We start from the raw sequence: 24,971 nt of genomic DNA, 5'->3' as shown, positions 1-24,971 counted from the left end.
GGGGGGGGGGGGAGGGTGTCATATACGCCTGAAGACACCCTTTCCGCCGGCTACACCCGGGGGGGGGTGACAGAAGACCTATGGGCCCCGGGTGCCAGACGACCTAGCTACGCCACTGCGTACAGGCCCACCCATATACGCAGCGAATGCGGCCGACAGCCTAGAGGTAAGGTGACGTACACAAGTTTGCACAGCGCTGTCTCGTCGCTTATCGCTTAGTATGCACGCACCGTGCGAAGTGAAGTGTAGCTGATTTCCAATCGCTAAGGCCAGAATTTAACTATAAAAGTAGTTTAGTTCGACCTAACTGCTTACATTTCAGTTCAGGTCCGCCGGTAGCGAGTGCACGAACTGGACGGCGCTAGGTTAATATTTCGCTGAACAGGATCGACATTGGCTCAAACTTCGTGGGCACGGCTTGAGAAGGTTAAAGCTTGTGCATTTCAACTCGGTAGGCGTGCTTGGCTCATTTAGAGCACGGCTAATTACATATACAATCGAAGACGTTGTCGTTATTGTGTTGTCGGTTCGACTGCCGATCGCGCGGGGTTCGGTCGAACGATGGTCGGCATGCTGATTTTGCCTGTGCCTTCGCCAGGAAAGCCTGTCGCAGTACAACTCGCGCTCGTCGATTGCGTCGTTGTCGACCTGGTATGATAAAAAGGTTCCAGTGACGCACAATAGTCGGTCAATCATTGGAGTGAGCGTCTTGTTGGTCTCGTATCGACCCAGTGTTGCCGCACCTTACGAGTACGTGCAGTCAGGAACGCGCTGCCACCACCAGCAAGTGAGGACCGACGCTGCAAAACGACTTCGTCAGCAACGTGATGTACTTAAAGGGACCCTGAAACGCTTTTGACGATTTTCTACAAACGTACTGAGTCGTTAGAGTAGGTCCTTCTGATCATTAATTGACACATCTAATTGCCGCGCGTAAAGCGTATAATTTATTATAAGGTTTTAAAAATGCACATCGCTGCCGATCGCAGCGCACTGCTCGGCGGAATTTTAAGCCGCCCCTACCCATATGACCGAAATCACCCATACGACGTCAGTGGGGCGAGCTATCCGATTGGCTGACAAGGGCGCGTGATCGATATTTTTTGCAACTTTATGGTAAACAAATGATCTTCGCAATAGTTGGAATATTAGTTAATTTGTTTTTATGTAAAGAAAGTAACATAAAGATAATGCACAAGAATAATTTTTCAGTACACTTAAGCACTTCCGGCACACAGCAAGTGCCGTCTGCTTGTGTTACAACGTACTCCATTTTGACGAGAGCTCCGCGGTCAGAGCCGTCTCACTCTTTTCGCGACCACTATGATTCGACTTGGTTGCCTTGCGGATTGCAAACGTAGTGATTGGCAATATGTCAAACTGCGACATCGTGTCCCTCTGCAAGGCAACGTACGAGCGAACTGGCTGCTGCGCATCGGACTACCGCTATCCGATCTGCGCCAGGATTTGCGCGTTTGTGGCCGTCACTTTACACCGGAAGATTACTAACGCAATAGCGTTTCGCGAGTCCGGTATTAGGGCAAACGCAAGCGCAAGTTGACAGAGTCTGGCCGTTTAACTGTGCCGTAACAGGATGAGCCGTGAGATGAGCAAAAGGGAAAATATGAATGGTCTGCATGGTGCAGCCACCTGGTGGCACAAAGCTCAACCATACACAGTAGCAGCAACGAACTGTTCTTCTTTGCTGCTGGTGTGTATTTTTCGCTGGAGTGTAATCATCAACACGTTGTTTTTATAAATGTTTAAAATGTTTTACACTTGGTTAGAGCAATATTAGCGCTTTGTTTGGCTGGTTAAGCGCTGCGCCAACAAGTGTATGGACCATGCAGACTGGTCAGGCCGCTCACGTACGTCTACGCTAAAGTTCCTTCATCAGCTTGAGTTTAAGCCTCCAGTCATTTGCCGAAATGACCAGCTTGCCTGTGGTTACCGGAATACAAAAGACGTCCGGCGCTACGACAGAATGCTCGCAACGCACACTGCTTCGATAGCTCTCGCTTGGGGTCGACGGCCAAGCGGCTAGCGGAGAGGTCTCGCGCCGGTGGGGGCGGGCTCCAAAACAACCGGTAGTGGACGATGTGACGTCGCATCATGACGCTGAACCAGTGAAGGCGGAGCTTAGCCCTGCTCGCTCAGCGAACGAGTTGAGGAGGAAAAGCATGGCTAGGGAGGAGGGTAACTTCTAATCGCTTGTAGCTCCATTAATACGTAACGCTTCACTTAAATTGTGGTGCGAATGTTCTACTTAAGGTGTACCCTACGCGTCTACAAAATTTGTCCGAGCCGTTTCAGGGGCCCTTTAAGTGTCGCCCTAGTGTAACGCAGGGGTGTTTTCTTAAATTAGCGAACCATTCATGAAAGGCGGCAACTACCTGGCTCACGGTGCAGTCCGGACAACTCGGACGATGCCCTGGCCGCTTTCTCTTGTGGAGTTGCGGTCTTACGCTACGCACGTTTTCGGCACTGCACCGACGTCGAGCTACCAGTAAATTCAATGTGGTACACGGCAAGAGTGCTTCAGGCAGCGCGCGTCTGAGCGCTTTTTTTTTCGGGGGACTTCCCGGCGCGCGGCCACACGCGCGACCCTTCCAAAACGTTTCGCGACTAAGCCGTTAGGGCAGGGCGCATGCGCCGTCGCGCCATGAAAGAGGCGGATTGTCGGCGGCAGCAACTTCGGCAGTAGCAAATATGGCCGTCCACGCCAGTGTACCGTAGACGAAGCAAGGGAGCGGAAGAACTCAGCAAAATGAGCGAAGATGCGGAGGCACGTTACAGCGATGCTCTCTCCCCTCACGCAATACCTGGCGCGCTATTGCGACTGCAGGTGTTCCGTTTCGCCTGCTTTGCTCTGTCGAGGTTTGCTTGCGCTGGCAGAGTTCGTCAGGCGCCGCATTCTGCCGTAGCAGAACGTGTGCATGCGCACTGCACCTATGCTGAAATTCTATGAGCTTAAAGTACTCGACCACCTAATACAGTGCGAACGTAGAAAGTGTAAAAAAAATATAGCATACCCCGAAGCAAATCTTGCAAACATTACTCACAGTGCAAAACTCGAAGGACCGCTGGGCGGCGTTCAGTTGGACGTTGATGCTTTCGTATTCACAATCCATAAGAAGTGGTTAGGTTCCCTCGGATTAGTCATCCGTGTTTCCACACTTCTATTGCTTACGTTTGCCATCCACCAAGGTATTTGGATTCTTCTACCTGAGTTATTTTGTGGCCCACTATTGGCACCATCTGGTCACTGTTTTCAGAGAATACCGTGAGACCTGATTTTGTAGCACCAAATTGCAATGTTAAGTTCACCGATGATAATGATTCATGGGCATTCCCTTCGAAACGGGGCGGGGGCAAATCGTCACCTAGCCTGCTTGAGTTACTCAGGTATGGTAATGCTATCAATGCTTTTCCTGCTAGCATTTTTGCAGAAATCTCTTTAATCTTATCTATCTACCTCGTACCGTTACCTATGCCTGTAATAAATCCGGTCTCTTCCCTGATGTTTTCCTACCAATACTCTAAAAGTCGCTTGCTTATCTCGAGTGCTGACCGTTTGATACTTCCGTCTAAAATAAATACAAGTTCTTCTAGAAGTTGTATATTACGTACTGGTCTCGCTGCGTGAATCCCCTAGCATGCCATTAGTATGTGCTGAGTGGTTTCCGGATTTTCGCTGCAGCATACTCATGCCTCATACAAATGTGAGTATTTGCTCCGGTATGTTTTCAACCGAATATTTGCTCCGGTATACTTTCAATTACCATTTACTTGGTTGCCTAATTTCCTGGCCTCTTCCTCCATTCTGTGTCCAGGCTATTTAAGTACAGATACTTGTACACTTTAGCCACCCATTAATTTTAATACATGTTTGCGAGCGTTTATTCAAGAATAATTTTACTCTGCACTTCTCTGACTTCAAACAAGGCCCAACCCATGTCCCCTTGTACTGCCTTCATTGTGGTTTTGCCGTAGGCTCCCAAAGCCAACCGGTCCGCCGATATTCGCTTAACTCTAACCCTGACAATGCATCCTATTTTATGGACGGAATGGCGTTTGCGAACGTCAGCGCTGGCACCATGACACCTTTCCAGATTCCACGCACCCACTCATGTTTTTTGCTACCTCAAAGTGCCCTATGTTTCATTATTGCTACATTCCGCCACCAACTCGGGCACTCCGCGTCATCTTGTGGAGGACGTGGCTGTTAAGTGAGATGGCACTGAGATGGCAAAGGCTACAGCGACACAGATACTCACATCCGACCCTGTTTATGGCTGCTTACACTCGTTTCTTATTATAACCTTAGGTGCTCACTCTTGCGACATATTCCGGCATGACGTGGTATCATTTAATACTATTGTCATGTGCATACCACAGGTAAAAGTCACCTAGACGATTGGTTACAGGAGTGGTTACAAGAGACCGACGTTGCAGATGCGCCAAATCCGTTTGATGTCGGCTTAGAAGACCTTGTCTTGACGTCTCGCATCATCGCGCTAGGTGCACGGTACTGCAGATAGGGCTCGGACATGGCGCGCACCGTAGCAAACGACGCGGTTGTCGCCCCCCCTGCACAGAGCGTTGAGTTAGGAGGACAGTCAGGCAACTTAAGCTGCTCGCGGGTATACGTATCCAGTAACCTGAAATTCCGTAAAAGGTAGTACATTTACTGACAAGATAAAACTGCCAGTTACTCGTGCCCCGCAGCCCGACCGGCATCGCCTGTGCCGTCCACGGTGAGCAACAGCGGATCGGACTCCCTGCTGACGACGTCGGTGAGCAGCGAGGGAAGCTCGGAGGGCCCGGCCCCAGCGGAGGTGGCCTGGGGTTCCACGCTGTGCCTGGCGCTTATGGCGCTGACGGCCACCCTAGCCGTGGTCGCTGTCGCACTGGGCGCCACGCACATAGTAGCCACGGGCGATTTGTCGATAGCGGACAGGGGGCAGGACCACGTGGTACGTACCCACCGTGGCTTCGCCGTCATCAGCCAGATTAGGCGGTAAACGCAGGTGCGCGTAGAAAGCCACACTGTGTAGGACGACCGGGCGCAGGAACGGTGTCTGCCCAGACTTTTGAAACTTCTCGCGAACGTATTGGGGGCTGTTGGATAGTCGTGCCCAGAACACACGCAGTGTTTAACGTACCGTCAACATTAAAGGGACACTAAAGCGAAACAATAAATCAGTTTAGACTAATGAATCATTGTTTGAGAACCCTGCAGGAGCCATTTCAGAAAAATTGTTTGATTAATAGGGGAGAAAATGAAGGTCTAATTATCAGTATATGAATTTTGCGCCGGAACCTCAGTGCTGGTACGTCAGCGTGACGTCAGGGATTCCAAAGTATGTTATCGCATTGGGGCCGCGTTGGCTTAATAAAGGTTCCCGAAACTTGCCATGTTTCATATTTGGTTCCTTTAGAACACAATGTAGTCAATCTGCACCGCTATATATAATGAGTAGGCCTTAGAAGATGCCATCAAAATCCATGACGTCACAGCCTCCAGGTGCGGGAACTTAAGTAGGCGTCGCCACCCGTATTTTGTTCTTGCGCTTTTTCTGGCTTACCAAACGTCTTGTCGTTGCAAGAGTGGTGTTTTAGCTGTTGTAGAACGGTAATTTACTGATGTAGAAGAAATCATTTTTCACTTCAGTGTCCCTTTAATTCAAAGGCGAACAGGAAATAAAATAGTGATCAGAATGTTTGTTACACGTAATTACATGGAAGTGCAACGTGTAATCGCTCGTTGCTGGTTCGTAAGGATAGAGTAGTTTCAAGTGTATGCTTCAGAGTCCTAATTGCGCAACTGTTTGAAACGGAGGTGAACCTGGAAAATGAAAAATCCAATGGTGTAGCTTCAGAATTGTTTACGTTAGAATTTATGCTGATAGTATGTGTTTCTAACTTTACGCTTGTCGTCACTTTTAGTACCGACATGTGTCTCACCTGTTTGGTGACTCGGTGCAATGTGAACAAGCAGCGTAGCTTGGAATTTATTTCGGGGGATGGGCTGGCCCCTGACCACAGGGGAGGTGTGGGTGTTGGCGAATGCTGTTGTATATAAGTTCGCCTTGAACACAGAAATTCTTAGAACAAGGGACCACATGTTCGGTGTCCCCCCTCCTGGAACTTCTGTGTACCAGCTAGGATACCTGGAATAAAATGACGCCCCTGACGCCAACGTTTATTATTTTATTTCAATAGTTAAAACGAACGAGCGTGCCGTCAATTTGCGCTGATGTCTGTATAGCTTGAGTGGACTTTGTATTGCGACTGTAATCAAGCCAACGATTCACAAATAAAAGGTGTTGCAGTTTCTGGCTTGCTCAGTTTATGAAAGAACCGGTATAACTTGGCAAAACTGATATTTCCCGCAGATTGCAGGCCAGAAAGGATGCTGCGGTGAAGACAATTGTACGTTCTATGCACCCAGAAATGTTAAACACTATATAGCAACAATTAACAATAAATACGATTATGGTTCGACAGTTTGGACATAGCGCAGGCCGCGCTTCGTTCGTATCTAGCCAATACGGTAAGAAAAGGAAGATGAAAAGCTTGGTGCCAGTATTTCTCGTTAAAAGTATGTCGGACGGGAATAGGAACGGATCGAGAACGAGGTGAGGCATATCACCCTCACTTCGAGTAGCATGTCAGTATGACTCGGTCATGATCCTCAGTAGGGACGCAGCTCTGTCCGCCCCTTAGACCTGTAATAGTCTGAAGCTGTATGAAAATTTCGTAGTGAAAGCAAGTTCTCTCGAATGATTAAGAACGGACAGCGCTGGAATACGTTTTCTAGCAGCAGAAAAAATTGAAACAGACAACAACCAAATATAATGTTTTGCTTCAGAAGTTTGAACATGCGCCATCACAGCGTGACGCTTGCCAATAGTTGCTCACACGAATACCATATGAAATAGATTGCAAGTGCGCAGCGAGTGTGTTAGGAAAAGAGAATCATAGCAGTAAGCCTGCAGGGTTATGTGATCGTTCGTTATGTCATGAATTATCTTGAAGATATTTGACTGAGCTGACCAGAAGGAACGTCGCTGGTCTGAATAATTTTCGGGATTATGAGGCATTTTCTAGTAACATCTCCCAAGTAGATTATTTTCGGAATAATGCCCATATGCGTATCAAACACATTCTGAGGAAAAAACCTAACTATTCTGTTGAATCTGGATGCACACTCAAAACACTAATATGTAATTGCTGACAGGACTGGTAGTGTAGCAACCAGGGCAGTTTTAACGGACATAAGGAGCAAAACGGTGTGAGCTCCAAATTATTATTGTCTCTGAGGAACCATGCTTTCCATTTATAGCATGGGGATCAAGATAAAGTACCTAGAAAGCAAATCTGCATTTCATTCAAGTAAACACAATACTGTTCATGCTACCTTGCAGGGTGCACACTACATTCCCTTTCTTTGAATGTGAATTTGTTGCCTTGCCATGGGTTGCCGAATGTATTGGCGTATTGTTGGTCGAGGGTGGTCGAAGAGAGAATGTAGGTCTCGGGCTAGAGCAAATGTTTCGACAAGGAGACTTGTCAGGTTCAACAAGGAATGCCGCATGCTGGAGCTATTTGGTGCCCTTATAAAGATGTTGGCTCCAGCTTGAGACATCCTTTGTTGGAGAACTCTTGATGGCTAATGCCACCATCTTTACATTTACCCTCACCTTATTCAGCCTATTGCTGCACACATGACACGCCTTACAGGACGCGCCGCAAGTAATACAGTCGGAGAAGCAGCGCACGGGCTCACACACGGTGGCGCCATCTGCAATCCTGCCCAAGGGGGATGCCTTCGAGAGCGAGTCCGATGGGGCGACCACGTTCGGCGCTCCGGTCGCCTTCACGCCTACCGTCGAAGACGTCTTCGCTGTCGCCAAGCGCAAGTCAACCGCGGACCCACTGGGTGCCGATAACGAGGTGAATGGATGTTCGGTAGAAACGAGAAGAGCAAGACTTCTTCTTGGGCTCGTGATTTCGCAGTAGAAGGAAAGAACAGAATTCACTAAGCGAACTTATGAACAATTTTTGCCGTAAGAAAAATAGTACGAGAAAGCGTATTTACAAAGCTAAACCTGTTCATAAGATCAGCAGGTTTGCGATGCTGGCCGCTACAAAGACGAGCGCAGAAGTCGAAAAAGGGTGTGCATGCAAAGGTAGAACAGGTGCGAACTGCAGTACTTGCGCCAATAGTAGGCGTAAGTCTATTCACAAAACCTAAACAGCCGCCTCAGCTGCCGACGTAAACACACATTTCTACGATAGAAGAGTAGGTGTCTTACCAGCGTAATTATGCCTATTGTTGTGGCTCTAAGTGGAGTTCCGACCAGGAATTCACCAAGCCGATTGGTGAATACTTCCGGTAGTAGGAATGAAGAAAAAAGGACTTATTTTACACTATTTACACTGGATCCTGATACGGAAGCCCATTCCATGTAGGAGCTTATTAAACATCTGAATTCACATCAGGACACGTCAGCGCACCCTGCGCTGCACCAAAGCTATCCGCTTTTAATACCATCGTTTCCCTAGGAGACTAGACTAGGCAGTCTGATGACTGTGGCGCGGCCAATCACAATAGCCGAATCGGTCGCGAAACGCCGCCCATGATATCACACCGTTCCTCTGAACTGCGCCTCCTATGTTGCACCTTCGCCCCTACGTAGAGCGCAAGCGTGTTGCGATGTGGGAATCTGAGGTCGAACCTGTTGCCATGGTAGCATTCGTTGGCCCTTTTCATCAATATGTTCAGGTTGTCAGGTTCAGGTAGAGGCGGTGTTGTTGACGTGTCAACAGTCGGTGTTGCCGCTTCGTTGACTTTTGGATATGCGTTGATGAATGGGGGAGGGGGGGGGTCTTGCCTCGTGGTAAGCGTCTAAGGAATGCTCATCGCCTCATTGAGACGTAACAGACTCCCACGCTGCCAGGAGATTCGACCCGAGGGCGACCAGCTGTCAGGTTGCCCGAAGCGTCGAGGGTCCATTCCAAAGTGATGGCTGAGAAGCCACTGAAGCTGAGGTTCCCAGCACTCGCGTCACTGCGGCGTTCTTCCTAGGAAAACGCAAGCACACACACAATCTGGTCAGCGTGCCCGAGCGACACGCCTATAGTCTTCGCTATGATCCACGCTATGATCTCCGCCTCGCTTTACAAAGTTCTAACCCTCTGTCTGTCTCCTTTTTTTCTTGTCCTGGTCAGCCCTCGGCAAGACAGAAATTAGTTGCCTATGTGAATAGCATATATAGCAATACGTGAAGAACACGTTAAAAAACACACTGAGTTTGTTGCTTAAAATCCCCGGCTAATACCATCTGCATTCTTATTCGGACTCCTTTTGTTATACTTGAGCTCGAAGTTGTATTCCTGCGAAATGAGACTCCATCTCAGCAATCTTCCGTTTTTTCCCGCGACATTTGCTTCAGCCATGCAAGAGGGCAATCGTCGCTCTCGACCGTGAATTTCGTGTTTTGAATATAGCATCGTAGCTATTGAATGACCCATATTATGCACAAACACTCCTTCTCTGAGGTGCTGAACGCCTCTTCTCGCGGTGTCAATTCTCGACTGTAGGTACAGCTCGGGATGCCCTTCATCGCCTTCGTTAAATTGGGCAAGGACAACGCCTAGACCACGGTTGCTGGCGTCACACCAAAGGATGAATTTTCTCCAAAAGTCTGGCGAGACAAGCGCAGGTCGCGATCACAAAGCTTCCTTCTGAAAGCAATCCACATATTCCGAATAAGGCTTCACAAATCTCCCACTTTCGTATGACTCACGCACTGACATTTTCTTGTTTGTCCGCAAAATACGTGCACTAAAGAAATACAAAAATATTGCTTAAACGCCGCGCTTGAAACTACACGAAGATTCGAGCTCTTTTCTAATAATTACGCACACGTTCTAAACATTCAAAACTCTATCGTCTTATGAATACACGTGCGAGACACGCGCCAACACTTTGCTTCTTTGTGTCCGAGCAAGACAGGCCTTAAATGAATGGCACGAACAGACAGACAGACAGACAAAAAACTTTAATTAGTCCTAAGGGACTACGTTGTCGTAGTCGCGGGCCGCACCCGCGCCGGGGTTGGAAGACCGTGATCTTCAGCCCTGTCGCAGGCCCTTTGGACAGCCCGAAGCTGGACTCTTTCGAAAATGAGCGGTTAACAACGGCTCCAAAATAGCGCGTCTTCCTGACAAAGAAAAAATCTCGCGAACACTTCCGAAAAGTGAATTGATACTCAAGCGCGCCACTATAGTCTTCTAACCTAGCCTTGGAGGTGCAAGCGCATCTGTCTGTCTGTCTGTCTGTCTATCTGTCTGTCTGTCTGTCTGTCTGTCTGTCTGTCTGTCTGTCTGTCTGTCTGTCTGTCTGTCTCTCTCTCTCTCTCACACACACACGTACACACACACACGCACACAAGAAAATCTATCAGCTTAAAATGAAAGAACGACACATTGAGAAAACAAAGCTTCCAAAATTTATGCGTGCGCAAAACAACTCTTTCAGAATATCGAGACGCTTCTAAAATAAACAATCTTAACAAAGCTCAAAACCTGCCTAGCGAAACGATCTCTAGTCTTGGAGGTCCCAAAACGTCAAACCTAAGACTAAAAATTAAGAAACAAACAATCTTTTGTTTCCACAAAACCTGTTTCGCCGTTATTCATTTCGTATAGCCGATGGTGGCGTGACCTCTTTAAGCCGTACTCGAGGGGGACGCGGTCTGAAAGCTCGGCTTGTCTACCTTGTCAACCATGGAACGCAAAGGGCACGAGGACACTCCCCTTGCTGCAGATCCCCGACACTTTACGCATACTGACGTAACATGTCTTCGAGGCACTGCACTACGAATTCACTGCTTGGTACGACCATTCCGCGTCGCTTTACTGCCGCGCTCTCCTGTGTCAAAGAACTCGACAGTGAACGTGCTCGCCCCCGGGCTTTTGTCCTCCTCCGCGCCAAACGTCTTTTTCTTTCCTTCCTACACTGGCGGCTCGGGCGAGCTCTGACTGGAAACATTCCAAACGACAAACGTGCCATTCAACTTTTTTCACTATGCTCCCCACAGGTTTTAGTGGTTTTCCCTTTATTCGGCCGCGTTGCCATCTCTGCCGCAATCCTGACTCTGCGACGCCTCTTTGTCTTAGCACACTAACTGGTGCTACTTTTCGAGTGCTTTTTCTTTCTTCCCGTTGGCGGTTCCTCAGCCTGACCCTCTTCCTGAATTTCGATCGGGGAAATTCCTCCTCCGGTTTAACTACGTCTGAGGATCCAGCCGTTTCATCCTCATCTATTGCGCTTGGTTCAGCGTCGTAACTCAGCGCCTGACCCTCTTCCTGAATTTCGCCCGGGGAAACCGGAAAGATTTCCTTCTCCGGCTTAACTACGTACGTCACTGGAGCTATAGCTGTTTAATCCTCCTTTTTTGGAGTTTGCTGCCCCTGAGGGCAAGATTGTGGCCGCGGGGCAGGCTTTTGATAATACTGGGCGCTACTGCTCTGTGGCCTGAAGCCACGGCTTGCCACATACTCATCGGCCAGCTGTGCTGCACTCTTCAGGCCTGTACCTAAGCTAAAGGCGCACATTATCCGTCAGGGTCTCGTCAAACTGCTCTAAACAGATTAAATATGCTAATTTACAGACGTTATCCGCTCCCGCTTCTTTCAACCACACTGTAAAATTATCCTTCAAGCGACACGCAAGCTGGACAAAGCTTTCATTAGGCTTCTTTCTTTCCTCTCGAAATCTCCTCCGAAATTCCTCTGCGGAGGGCCTGAATTTTTCGTGCAAACTTGCCTTCACTGAACTGTACACGCCAATGTCGGCTGCGCTCAGTCGGGTTACGACCTGCGAGGCTTTTCCCAGCAGCAACGTAAGCCATGTGTCCAGGTGAAAGAATTGCTTCTCATCAATGCCTTCAAACCTAACCACGTAGAGCCCGATGTATTCGCCTATTTTGTACGGCTGAAGCAAACTCGTAATTTTCCGGGTTTCCGTTTGTGACGGCGCCGCGTTCGCACTGCGCGACAGTCTCATTTGCTTTCGTTTTTTTCTCTCAAGCTAAATTTTTGCCTGCCTTTGTTCCCTCTTTCTCTGGCAATACTTTCCCTCCGCGCTTTCTTTCATGTCGCGCCCCTGCTCTTCATTTCTTTCTGCTCGTGACATACCTTTTCCCAGGCGTTCGTGAGCTCGTCCTCCTCGATACACACTTCATCAATCGCAGTACGAAAACCTTGACGAGCAGCTCAAGAAACACGCACAAAGAAGACAAGTAGACAGGACGGGCACAAACTTCCTACTGTTTTCCAGAAGCGGTTACAGACGCTTATGAATGCAAAACATCAGCACGTGCCCCACAAGTTTCTACAGGGTATCGTATTTGCCGTTAACAAGAAAAGTTTGATAACCTTGGAACTACCAACTGTGAAAACACTAAGACCAGCTAAATCGAACTTTTCTATCTAAAGACGTTCGTGCGCAGTATCTCGAAAATAACCTAAGCAAAGTAAGGGTGCGAAGAAATGCCGCTCAACAGACCCCTAACTAAAGTTGATAAATTACGAGGAAACTTTTACAACGAAATGCTCGGATGTACCACGCACATACATCACAATCAATGTTTCTCGTTTCCATCCAAGCAACAAAGTTCTTTCTTCGTGAAGGACACTGATGGCATACTAACGCATCTTTTTGTGCATCTGGCAATGCAATACGCCTCATATACTTCCTTTTCCAGCCTATATTACAATATTATAAAGAGAATCATGCTTTCGAACACTGATATACACCCGCAGCTCCTTCAATGAATATCTAAACGCCTCCCCCCACCCCCTCCTATTGCTGCGCACCGCCAAATCAAGTTCTCCTGCTCTCCCGTTGAAACAATGACCAGTCTGTGGTATGTAAACCGCTCCGCATGACAAATAGCTTTCATAAATCACCTCTTTAACACACGTGGTGAAAAATTTGACAAGCCGTGTTTCACGGTCGTCTTTCTTTGCCTATCAATGTACAAACACTTGCTTCTTTGCAAGGAGCGGAAAAGACTGAAGTGATGCCGTATCAATTCGTTACCGTCTTGACATTATGGAAAACCCAGTGCATGTAAGCCATCGCATGAAGATGCCTAACACTTTCGAAGGTTTGTTTGCGTTGCTCAATCCTTTACGATCCTGGAGGGTATGTTCACTTACGCTTGAAATTAAATAGGAGGGGTAACCAGCTTTTTCTAAGCACTTGATCTGAAGCGCAAAACTCACTTCGAAATTGCGATAAGATGACTTCTGTAGGGCAGAGCGGCAACACATCGTGACGATTGCCCTTTTGGTTATCTTAGAATGGGCGCTGTTACATTGGAGTAAAGCTTTCGTATTTCTAGGACTATGTAGCCACCAAACGTGGTCATTCTTTAAAATTGTTTGTAGATCAAGGAACTGGAGGCAGTCATTGTCGGGCACCTCGCACGTGAGCTTAAGGCCATCCGCGACACCGAAAAACTTCGCTACTAAACCTTCAACAGTCTTTTCAAAATATTGGGAACTAGAAGGTCATACGAAAACCAATTAGTCATTTACACACCTTAGCACACGTTGTATCGTGGTGTCGAAACGTCTACTGCTGAAACGGCGGTCCACTGACTCAAAAAACATATGTCATTGAGTATAGGTGCCAGTGACAGCCCCATAGAAATTCCCTTCTTTTGTGCATGGTACTTTCCATCCTAACTTATTGCGGTCGAATTCAAGCAGAAGTTCAAAACTTCAAGGAAGTGTTCAGTGCTGATGCCTGCCGGACTGTAAAACCTTGCTTCACCACTGCATAAATACACTGCCTAACTGCGCTATAAGGTTCGTCATGTGGAATAGAAGAGTTCTTCCACGTCAACTGGGAACGCACTCGCTGTTGGAGGAAAACCTTCATTGAGAAGGCTGACAACCTCCCTAGAACTTCTGACCGTGAATGGAGTGTTGGTTGTGAGGAAGTTCAGGGCTTGCACCGGGTTTACCATAATGTCAAGAAGGTAGCGAATAGGTACACCATATTACGACCCTCTTTCCAAACCCCTGCAAACTAGTAAGTGTTTGTACTAAGCAAAAAGAGTTAGCCATAAGCAGAAAAGACGAGACGCCTGGGAAACACGGCATGTCAATTCTTTAACGAAGTGTGTTAAAGAGGTGGTTTGTTAAATCCTTTTGTCATGCGGAGGGGTTTACATACGACAAACTGGTCGTTGTTTCAACCACAGAGCAAGAGAAGATGATTTGTCGGTGCAAAGCAAAATGGGGGGCGTTTAGGTATTCATTGCAGGAACTACGGGTGTAAGCGAGTGATTACGCAAAACACGATTTTTTTTTAATGTGGCAGAGAGGCTGGAAAGGGAAGTGTATGAGGCTTATTGCATTGCCAGGTGCCCAAAAAGGTGCATTAGCATGCCATCAATGTCCTTGATGAAAAAAGAACTTTGTTTTCTGGGTAGAAACGAGCACCATTAATTGTGGTGTATGTGTGGGGTACATTCGAGCATTTCGTTGTAAAGGATTCCTTGCAATCTGTCATATTTAGTTAGGGCTCTGCTGATCGGCATTTTTTCACACACTTGCTTTGCTTAGGTTATTTTCGAGATAGTGCGCACAAACGTTTTTAAATAAGAAAGTGCGACTTGTCTCGTCTTAGTGCTTCGACAATTGATACTTCCAAGGTTACCAAACTTTTCTTGTTAACGACAAAAATGATGCTCTGCGGAAACTTGCGGGGCAAGTGTGGATGTGCATTCATAAGCGTCTGTAACGGCTTCGGAAATAAAATTGGAAGTTTGAGCCCGCCCTGTCTACTTGTGTCTTCTTTGTCCCTGTTTCTTGCGCGGCTCGTCAAACTTTTCAGTTATGAATCAACTGGCCCTAATAGAAGTCCGAGGGGAGGAGGCTAGGGCCCCAGAGTCCTCCCAGAGTTCGCGCCTATGGCTTCAGATGCCACTTGGATACCACAACCAGAACCTTGACTTCGTATTAGATGTGCAGTGACTGCTCCAAAGCAAGTACGTCAGTGTCGCAAGATCGACGACTTGAATCGATTTGATTCGAAACCAGCTAGAAGGCTGCAGCGTTATGTGCTTCGTGTACGGTGCTGTGCAGTGTTGTGACGTACACTTGAACGAGCGTTCTTATGAGGTTGGTAAATTAGTGGAAATGTTGGCGCCGATAATTGTGGTGATGTTGACAGATTAGCCTTCACTTCTGTGAGGTGCCACTTTGGCTGTGACAGACAGCGTAGTTAAGGGCCCTGGGCCATGACATCACCAGCCTATACTTTATTACCGGTCTCCAAAATTGATATGTACGCGCCATTGTGCATTTCGCCTCTGTCGCGAAGCGGCCGCCTGAACATGCTAAACAAAATCATGGCCTGGTGCTAGTCATTATAGTGTTTTATCAGCTGAGGAGTAGCGAAGAAGAAGCGATGGAAGCTGATACGATGTAAAAATGTGATAGGCCACAAAAGATCGTTGTCGTGGATGTTAAGTAGGGAAGTTTTCTGTCATAATTTGCGAGGATCGGTAGCCACGGCTTCTCTTGCATTTATTTTTTAGGGATGTTTTCATGGCTTCTTTGTGCCGTCAAGGGGGAGCTTATGCGAAGGGAGCGTGCGTTCTGTCCTCGGCTGGCACTCGATGACATCGTCGACCGGCACCTTATAGACGGTACCGGCTGCCGAGGGAGCTAAAATTGAGCCTACGCGTGGCGTTAGCACCGCACCTGCAACCGTGTGCAGCGCAATCACATACCGTACCGGTGAACGTACGAGTGCTGGGCCCTTTGCCTTGAGGCCATACGGACTATACACGATGCTCTTTTTTTCAATTTCCTTAATTAGTATCGAAATAATGACGCTTAGACGCTTTTTGTTACGGTGGTGGTGGTGCCGGTGATGTATTCGGGCGTGGTTAGCCTGGCAGACCTGGCCGGCAATTGCTCCGACTGAGTGTTTCATTCTGCGCCAAGTATGTCGCCATGTGTCCATCAGTCCTGTCTCTCGCAGAACTGCGAGGATAATGTGTAGCACTTGCACTGCACTTGTTTTGATGGCGGTTCGGTGAACGGTCGAGCGGGGTTGCAACAGTCGCCGTTGTAACAGACGCCCGTAAAAGGGAGCTGTTGAATAGGGGTGCGCAGTGATTTGGGAGCCGTAAGAATATAGCCTCTACTACGCACGTGTGCATGATGTGCGATCATGCTATCAGTGGACCGCACTCCTTCAATTTCTTGGCGTTTAATCCGAGATTTGTTTTTTTTCCGCGCTCTCATACAACGCCGCAAGTTAGATGTGCTGCCACTTTGGTTACACATTTACCTTAGCGTAAGAACATTTTGGCTAAAAGATTACGCACGAACATTGCAGCTTAGTGAATTCGGACCGTGCATTTTAGCGCCGCAATAAAAAAGACGGTGCGAGACAGAAGGCAAGAAAAATCAGGCGCTTGATTGTTCGTGTCTTCCGTTTTGGTTTTATTTCGTTCTGTTGTGGCCCTAAACGCCATGCCTGTAGATAAGAACAGAATAGGTGTATGCTCACTGTGAACATCGGCTGTGATAAAGCTCGAAGGCAGATCAGTTGTACGCTGCTTCTGTTATTTACTCAATTGATGAGGGCAATCAGGGACTAAAGTCGTTTGTTCGTGGGGTCAACGTGACTTGTTTTGCAGTTGTTATTGTCAGCATTACATTGTCCAAAAATACTACTTGTATGAAACCTTCGCTGCCGAAATTCTATGCGTGGAGCTCAACACCCGTTGGCATGAGTTAGCCGTTATTAGAGTTATAGGACGATCTCACCGCTGGCATCCAGTTGTAAGGTTTGTAGAGCAGTACCCCTGCAGGCCGATCGTAGCAGCTCCTCCATGGCCCAAAAAATCTCGACTGGCCCGTGATGACAACCACTGAGCAGGAAGAGAATGGCTGGCGAGCAAGAATACGGCTTTGCTCTCCGCAACAACTGCGCCCTTGAAATGCCTTAAACCATCTCACAACAATCAATAATTTGTGCCTCAGCAGTCTCCTTAACTCCATGATTGCTGCTTTACTGCCTTGCTAAACCTACCTAGGAAAACACGACCTAGCTAACAATCAACAATCCAGCTTCCCTACTGTTTTAAACAAAACAACCACAAAATGAAACCTAGCGGGTCATAGCAAGAACCAAGCACTCACCGCAGATACAGCACCACGTCGCAAAGTCCGTCTCACCACTGCCATCCAGTTATTAGAGTTGTGGGACGGTCTCACCGCTGACATCCAGTTGTAAGGTTTGTAGAGCAGTACCCCTGCAGGCCGATCGTAACACCGTGCGTTCCTAATTATTTCAAAAGACGAAGGAATATACGTTGCAGCACTCGCGAAATTACAGCGTCTACCCTTAAAATAGTAATAATATACGGCTTTCTGGTTTCTCGACCAAACTTGGTGACCGAGGGAGCTGAGGCTGACGAGCACTGCAGGAAGAATGAAAGTGGCAGCACACATTCGTAAGTGTATAGAACACGACGTTGACGGATGGTAGAGGTCTCCGCAACTCGCACGGCCACAGCATTTCTTGGACGTTTTCGAAGGCCTTTCGTCTGGTGATACCTTTGGTGCTGTTAACTCTTTTGGTTAAAACTCTTTCCACTGATGCATCCCTTTGCAAGAAGGGCGTATTGAAGACAGTGAAACGATTACCGCTGCCTTCGGGATACGCAGACGCTTATCTAACTATACTTGAGGGCAGTGTGGTATAAAGTTTGTAAACAGGGATAAGGTGCCTCAGAAAGGCTGTCCAACGTTTCGATAGGAGGAGCTATCTTCGTCAAAGGCGGCCTCGTTATCCTGGGCATGTTAGTTTTGAGTGCTTAGTGCAGTGACGTCACCTGCGGTTGTTGTCGGTGGCGGTTGGTTATGAAGGGAGAGACCTCAGAGGTAATGAGCGTTGTCGCCTGGCATCTGTGAGCTTCGTTTCCAAGACGAAGGGACAAGAGCGGGAGAGCGGGAAGGCGCGGAGAAAAGAAAAGAAAGGTAAGGAGAAAATAAACCAGGGGTGACACCAAGAGGGAAAAAAGAGAGGAAGAGCAAGAATAAAAAGAAGAAAGAAGGGGGCACGGGGGGCGATGGGGAAGCGAGAGATTAGGGAGCATTCAGGGGTGTCGTTGGGGGCATGTTGTTGTGGCATTAGAAGAGCCGGTCAAGTGGTCAGTGTGCGAGTAACGCAAAAGACAAAAAAAAACACATGAGTTGGAAGAGTGACTTGAGTTGCATAGCAGCAATGCGTCGAGTAATTATGAAGTAGTTAAGATGGAGACAAGGAGTCTGTAGTGCAATGTATGGGGTGACTGGAAGGCAGTGGCATGGTCTTTCGGGGGTCTTTCAATTCTCGAGGGGGTCTTTCATGGTCTTTCAAGGCATTGTCTTTTGATTCTCGCAACACGACGTCATGGCCCTGTACACAAACATTCCAATCCCTGATGGTTTATCTTCGATAAAACAAACGCTGTCTAAATACAATGCACAACACTCTACTGAAGTCTACTTGTCTCTCCTTGAATTAGTTCTAGCACATAACTACTTCGAATGTGAGGAGAGTTAATACCTACAGATACATGGCGCAAGAATGGGTACGCCTTTTGCACCAACCTACGCGAACATAGTTATGGGGATTCCAGAAATATATTTCCTATCGGGCGCTGCACTGACAAGCCCCAGACATACCTACGATACACAGACGACATATTCATATTACGGGGGCATGGTCAAGATAGTCTAGATAAATATGTAGCATTTCTAAACTCTTTTCACCCAACAATACAATTCACATGAGAATCCTCAACTGAGCGTAAAAACTTCATGGACACAACAGTATACATTGACAATGGGGTGCTAAAGACAACGCTGTATAAGAAAGCTTTCGACAAACAACAGCACCTAGAATATGCGAGCCACCGTCCCAGACATTGCAAACAAGGCATCTTTAAAGGCCAAGCCACACGACTACGTTGAATTTGCGTTGAATACCAAGACTGCATGGATAGACTCGATCGCCTTAAAGAAACCCTATAAAACAGGAACCACCCAAACAGTGACTTTCAAATAGCGTACCGCTGCAACAAAACTTGATCGAGCCGTGGTCCTCAAGCCCCGCCCGAGGATCACAAGAACAACAACGCCTCTTCTTACTACTGAATTCTCAAACGCACTCCCAAACGTGAATAACATCCTTAGTAAATTCTACCAAATTCTCACCAGCAACCAGAAACTTAAGCTTTTTCCCGACCCGCCCAGAGTAGCCTACAGACGCAACACTAATTTTAAAGATATTCTTGTGCATGCCAAACTAAGCACAAAGCGGAAGTTGGGAACTGGTCCCTGTGGCCGCCCCAGGTGCTCTATACGCAAACATATCCATTCTACTACTGCAGTAAAAAGTACAGCGTGAATTACGCACACAAGGTAACTTCAGCCTTCACCTGCACATCAAGCAACGTAGTCTGCAACGTAGAATGTGCCGCTTGTAGCAAACAATACATAGGTGAGACTGGACAACAAATTCATACAAGACTCAACGGTCACCGCGCGGACACAAAACACAATTTACCTAAAGCAGTAGCCAGCTACTTTAATGAACATTGTCATATATTGCACAAAGCAAGGCTCTATATACCACAAACAAATTTCCGTTCACCTCGCGAAAGGAAATATACGGAATCATACCTCATACATAAGTTTAATTGCCTACACCCGACGGGAATCAATTTGGCATGTGGCAACGCAGAATCTTTAAGAGCGGTGACCTAAATCTGAAATTCTCATATTATCAACCAATACAAAAACACATTATGCCACCAGCTAACCTTAATTCTTAACCTCACCTACTCCTCTATTTCGGCAAAAAATTTTTTTCCTGCCTGCTACTCAATTTCATATACTCTTTCAGGTATTTACGTTTATATCAACTGTACGACCGCCTTTTTCCATGTACACTTGCCCACGCCAGCTTCTGCGCACGTCACCCTCCTATTTGTCACCCCCCCCTCTGTTTTCCTTTTTTATATATTTTTTGAAACATCCTCACCAACACATTCCCAAGTCCCAGACGTCAATATGCCTTTTTGGGCTCCTAAACCCAGAGTGTCGCCATTTCTGGATACCGCCGTAACGACACCTACGTTGAGCGACTGGGGCTAATGCCCCTTGAAAGACCATGCCGCTACCTTCCAGTCACCCCATACATTGCACCGCAGACTCCTTGTCACCATCTTAACTACTTCAAAATTACTCAACGCATTGCTGCTATGCTACTCAAGTCACTCTTTCAACTCATGTTTTTGTTGTCTTTTGTGTTACTCGCGCACTGACCACCTGACCGGCTCTTCTAATGCCACAACAACATGCCGCCAACGACACCCCTGAATGCTCCCTAATCTCTCGCTTCCCCAACGCCCTCCCATGCCCCCTTCTTTCTTCTTTTTATTCTTGCTCTTTCTCTCTTTCTCCGTCTTGGTGTCACCCCCGGTTTATTTTCTCCTTACCTTTCTTTTCTTTTTTCCCCTCCTTCCCACTCTCTCGCTTTTGTCCCCTGGTCTTGGGAACGACGCTCACAGACGTCAGGTGACAACGCTCATTACCTCTGAAGTCTCTCCCTTCATAACCAACCACCACCGACAAGAACCGCACGTGACGGCACTGCTCTAACCCTTTAAAACTAACATGCCGAGGATGACGAGGCCACCTTTGACGAAGATAGGTCCTCCTATTTAAACGTTGGCCAGCCTTTCTGAGGCACCTTATCCCTGTTTGCAAAGTTTATACCATAGTGTGATATTTCATCTGTCAGCCCCTTCATTGATATTTAATACTTGAGGGCGACATGTTGGCGCGGCGTAGCTACGTAATACAGCTCGATGGAAACTGCGCCTTACCGGGCGTCTCACAAGGCTGGCGTAGGGAGCCCTAATATAAGCGCTTGTGCCGGGAGCCTTTGAATGCAAGCGCATGCTTGCAGACGGTTTCACTCGCTCGATAGCAGCAGCGAGAGTGCGGCCCCAACAGACATCTGGTGACGGGCCTTATCAGTACAGCCACTGTATTATTAGAACTGCGCCGGAACACAAAGCGCGTTCTTTAGTCGTTTTACTGCGTGGGAAATCTATTTTTTAGGTTTTGAGATAAAAGATATGCGCATTACGCCTCAAGACATATACATAAAATTTTCGTATAAGTTACGGCAATGTTCACTCGAGGAAAAGTGTTGTAAAATCTGTGGACTTAGATTTTAACGCATTCCTGCCTACTCGATATCGCAGGCCCCCAATGCCTTTATTCTTTCTCTTCATTTAGCGGGCTACGTCACTGAGCAAAGCCGGGAGCTGTCGAGGGCCGATGTTTGTAAACACCCAAAAGGTCGATGGCACACCGTGGTCGATAGGAGCACGCTGCGCTAGTATGTTGCGGAGAGTGCCGCTCAGCATTTGGGGCCCAAGATGGTACACGAGTTGAGACCGAAGGAAGGCCGCCGGTAGCTTGAAGTCTGTTGTCCGTTCGGCTGGGACTAGTGCCCGCATCACCGCGTCACGTGTGTGCAACGCTCGTGCGAGCAGCGGAAGGCGCGACGCTGCCTCGGCTCCGCACTATAGAGGCGATGGAGCGGTGCGTCTTCGCAGGCCAGCGGCACTGCACGTATTTCGCGTTTCGAGAGACACCCCACGCGCACCCTCTCGATGCCGTGACGGCATGACGCCGCGGCTCAGAACAGTGGAGTGGTCATGGCGACGTCCAGGGGGCTCATTCGCGCTGTGGAAGGTCAACGCTTATTTACAGTACGATGCGGAAGGTTGCATCTCTTTGCTTCGTTCTGCGGGACGAACTTTGCCTGTACTGACTGTGTTTTGGTCAGCTGAGATAAATTAGCGTGCAAGAATAAAAAAAATATATTACCGGCGTACGGAGACTCACGTGTGCACCTGCGATTACTATGTCTCCTGTCCCCGACCGCGAAATAAGTGAGAAACTGCAGTAACACTAATTGTAAGCAACGTGTCATTATTTTGCGCACTTTGGAGGCACCCCCACGACACCGAAGGGCCCGACGGGGACACAAGAGTTCTGGAACGGTATGTGGGTTGGGATGTCGCCGAGGCCTCCACGTGCCGGAGGTTATGCTCCATCGCGGACAGCTCACGTTGCGTGCGAACACCTCCCCGGCACACCCCCAACCTAAGAATGCAGCTTGGTTCCAGCTCTGATCCACCCCGCTGTGCCTTGAGTGCTCATGCGCCGCCCGCTTTATTCTAATCTCAGCTCCTCCTTTGAAGCCCAAGTTTCCCATTATTGTTTTATTTTCGCATGCTCAAATGAAAAAATAAATAAATAGGAAATCGAACAGCAAACCTAAATGTCATCCTGCAGTAACAAGAGGCTCAAATAGGGTGAACTAAGCGAGTTGTTAGCTGGTCGTCATTAACTTGCGCGAAAATTGCCCAAAGATTAAAGGGAGGCCGCATGACACGCGCTTTCGTTATCAAGCGAACATTTATTTTGAAAGGAAGGTTAAAAGAACAACAAAGCATGCAGACTTGTTTTGCGCGCAAGTTATTCTAGTGGTAGGTCACCTGTTGCGTTAGAGGGGAAGTCACGACAAACGCTATTGGCGGGAAAAAATTAAGCAAACGAACCATCATTATCCTTGCATGAGAAAGAGGTACCCTTTTTAGATCACAGGAGATGGCAATAAGCCCATGGTCATTTAAATTTTTTTTGCCCGCCATTGTTGTTTATTGTCATTTTAGCTAAGTAAGCCAACACATGCCCTCTCACCGAAATAACTTGCGCGCATGCTTGTGCGCATCCGTCATTATTGTTTTTCTTAACCTTAGAAGAAAAAGACGCAAAGTGTGGATGCGTGTCGCGTCGGCTCCGCAGATTTTGAATGATTCTCGGCGTACATTCGAAGAATTCACCGACGCCTTATTATCTAGAAGGAAGTGGAAGTTCCACGGACCACCCTCATATCATTCTCAAGTAGGTGGGCCATTCTCAAGCAGTGGCCAAGCAGGCTGGAGACAAGGCAGTGGGGGAATATGGCATAGGCGCTAGGAATAGCAGGGGAGAGTTATTAGTAGAGTTTGCGGAACAGAATAATATGAGGATAATGAATACCTTCTTCCGCAAGCGGGATAGCCGAAAGTGGACGTGGAGGAGCCCGAACGGCGAGACTAGAAATAAAATAGACTTCATGCTCTGTGCTAACCCTGGCATCACACAAGATGTGGACGTGCTCGGCAAAGTGCGTTGCAGTGACCACAGGATGGTAAGAACTCGAATTAGCCTAGACCTGAGGAGGGAACGGAAGAAACTAGTACATAAAAAGCCGCTTAATGAGTTAGCGGTAAGAGGGAAAATAGAAGAATTCCAGATCAAGCTACAGAACAGGTATTCAGCTTTAACTCGGGAAGAGGACCTTAGTGTTGAAACAATGAACGACAATCTTGTGGGCATCATTAAGGAGTGTGCAATGGAAGTCGGTAGTAACTCCATTAGGCAGGATACCAGCAAACTATCGCAGGAGACGAAAGATCTGATCAAGAAACGCCAATGTATGAAAGCCTCTAACCCTACAGCTAGAATAGAACTGGCAGAACTTTCGAAGTTAATCAACAAGCGTAAGACAGCTGACATAAGGAAGTATAATATGGATAGAATTGAACATGCTCTCAGGAACGGAGGAAGCCTAAAAACAGTGAAGAAGAAACTAGGAATCGGCAAGAATCAGATGTATGCATTAAGAGACAAAGCCGGCAATGTCATTACTAATATGCATGAGATAGTTCAAGTGGCTGAGGAGTTCTATAGAGATTTATACAGTACTAATGGCACCCACGACGATAATGGAAGGGAAAATAGTCTAGAGGAATTCGAAATCCCAAAGGTAACGCCGGAAGAAGTAAAGAAAGCCTTGGGAGATATGCAAAGGGGGAAGGCAGCTGGGGAGGATCAGGTAACAGCAGATTTGTTGAAGGATGGTGGACAGATTGTTCTAGAGAAACTGGCCACCCTGTATACGCAATGCCTCATGACCTCTAGCGTACCGGAATCTTGAAAGAACGCTAACATAATCCTAATCCATAAGAAAGGGGATGCCAAAGACTTGAAAAATTATAGACCGATCAGCTTACTGTCCGTTGCCTACAAACTATTTACTAAGGTAATCGCAAATAGAATCAGGAACACCTTAGACTTCTGTCAAGCAAAGGACCAGGCAGGATTCCGTAAAGGCTACTCAACAATAGATCATATTCACACTATCAATCAGATGATAGAAAAATGTGCGGAATATATACCAACCCTTATATATAGCTTTCATTGATTACGAGAAAGCGTGTGATTCTGTCGAAACCTCAGCAGTCATGGAGGCATTACGGAATCAGGGTGTAGACGAGCCATATGTAAAAATACTGAAAAATATCTATAGCGACTCCACAGCCACCATAGTCCTCCATAAAGAAAGCAACAAAATCCCAATAAAGAAAGGCGTCAGGCAGGTAGATACGATCTCTTCAATGCTATTCACAGCATGCTTACAGAAGGTATTCAGAGACCTGGATTGGGAAGAATTGGGGATAAAAGTTAATGGAGAGTACCTTAGTAACTTGCGATTCGCTGATGATATTGCCTTGCTTAGTAACTCAGGGGACCAATTGCAATGCATGCTCTAAAAATTAATCTGCAGAAAACTAAAGTAATGTTTAACAGTCTCGGAAGAGAACAGCAATTTACAATAGGCAGCGAGGCACTGGAAGTCGTAAGGAAATACACCTACTTGGGGCAGGTAGTGACGGCGGATCCGGATCATCAGACGGAAATAATAAGGAGAATAAGAATGGGCTGGGGTGCGTTTGGCAGGCATTCTC

The 24,971-nt window shown here is 47.4% G+C and overlaps 1 protein-coding gene across 3 annotated transcripts in view; it reads left to right on the top strand.

The window, feature by feature from the left end:
• LOC135919578 (uncharacterized) overlaps nt 1-24,971 on the top strand; it is a 58,647-nt gene that overhangs the window by 22,656 nt on the left and 11,020 nt on the right. For 2 of the 3 annotated variants that reach the window (XM_065453497.1, XM_065453496.1), the window contains exons 2-3: nt 4,729-4,976; nt 7,747-7,959. In XM_065453497.1, coding sequence (XP_065309569.1) covers nt 4,729-4,976; nt 7,747-7,959 — 461 coding nt within the window. The remainder of the gene's footprint in view (nt 1-4,728; nt 4,977-7,746; nt 7,960-24,971) is intronic. The other variant, XM_065453498.1, reaches the window with a different exon arrangement.

The sequence above is a fragment of the Dermacentor albipictus genome, chromosome 8, assembly GCF_038994185.2.
Source record: "Dermacentor albipictus isolate Rhodes 1998 colony chromosome 8, USDA_Dalb.pri_finalv2, whole genome shotgun sequence".
NCBI lineage: Eukaryota > Metazoa > Arthropoda > Arachnida > Ixodida > Ixodidae > Dermacentor > Dermacentor albipictus.
This window is presented reverse-complemented; position numbering and strand designations above follow the sequence as displayed.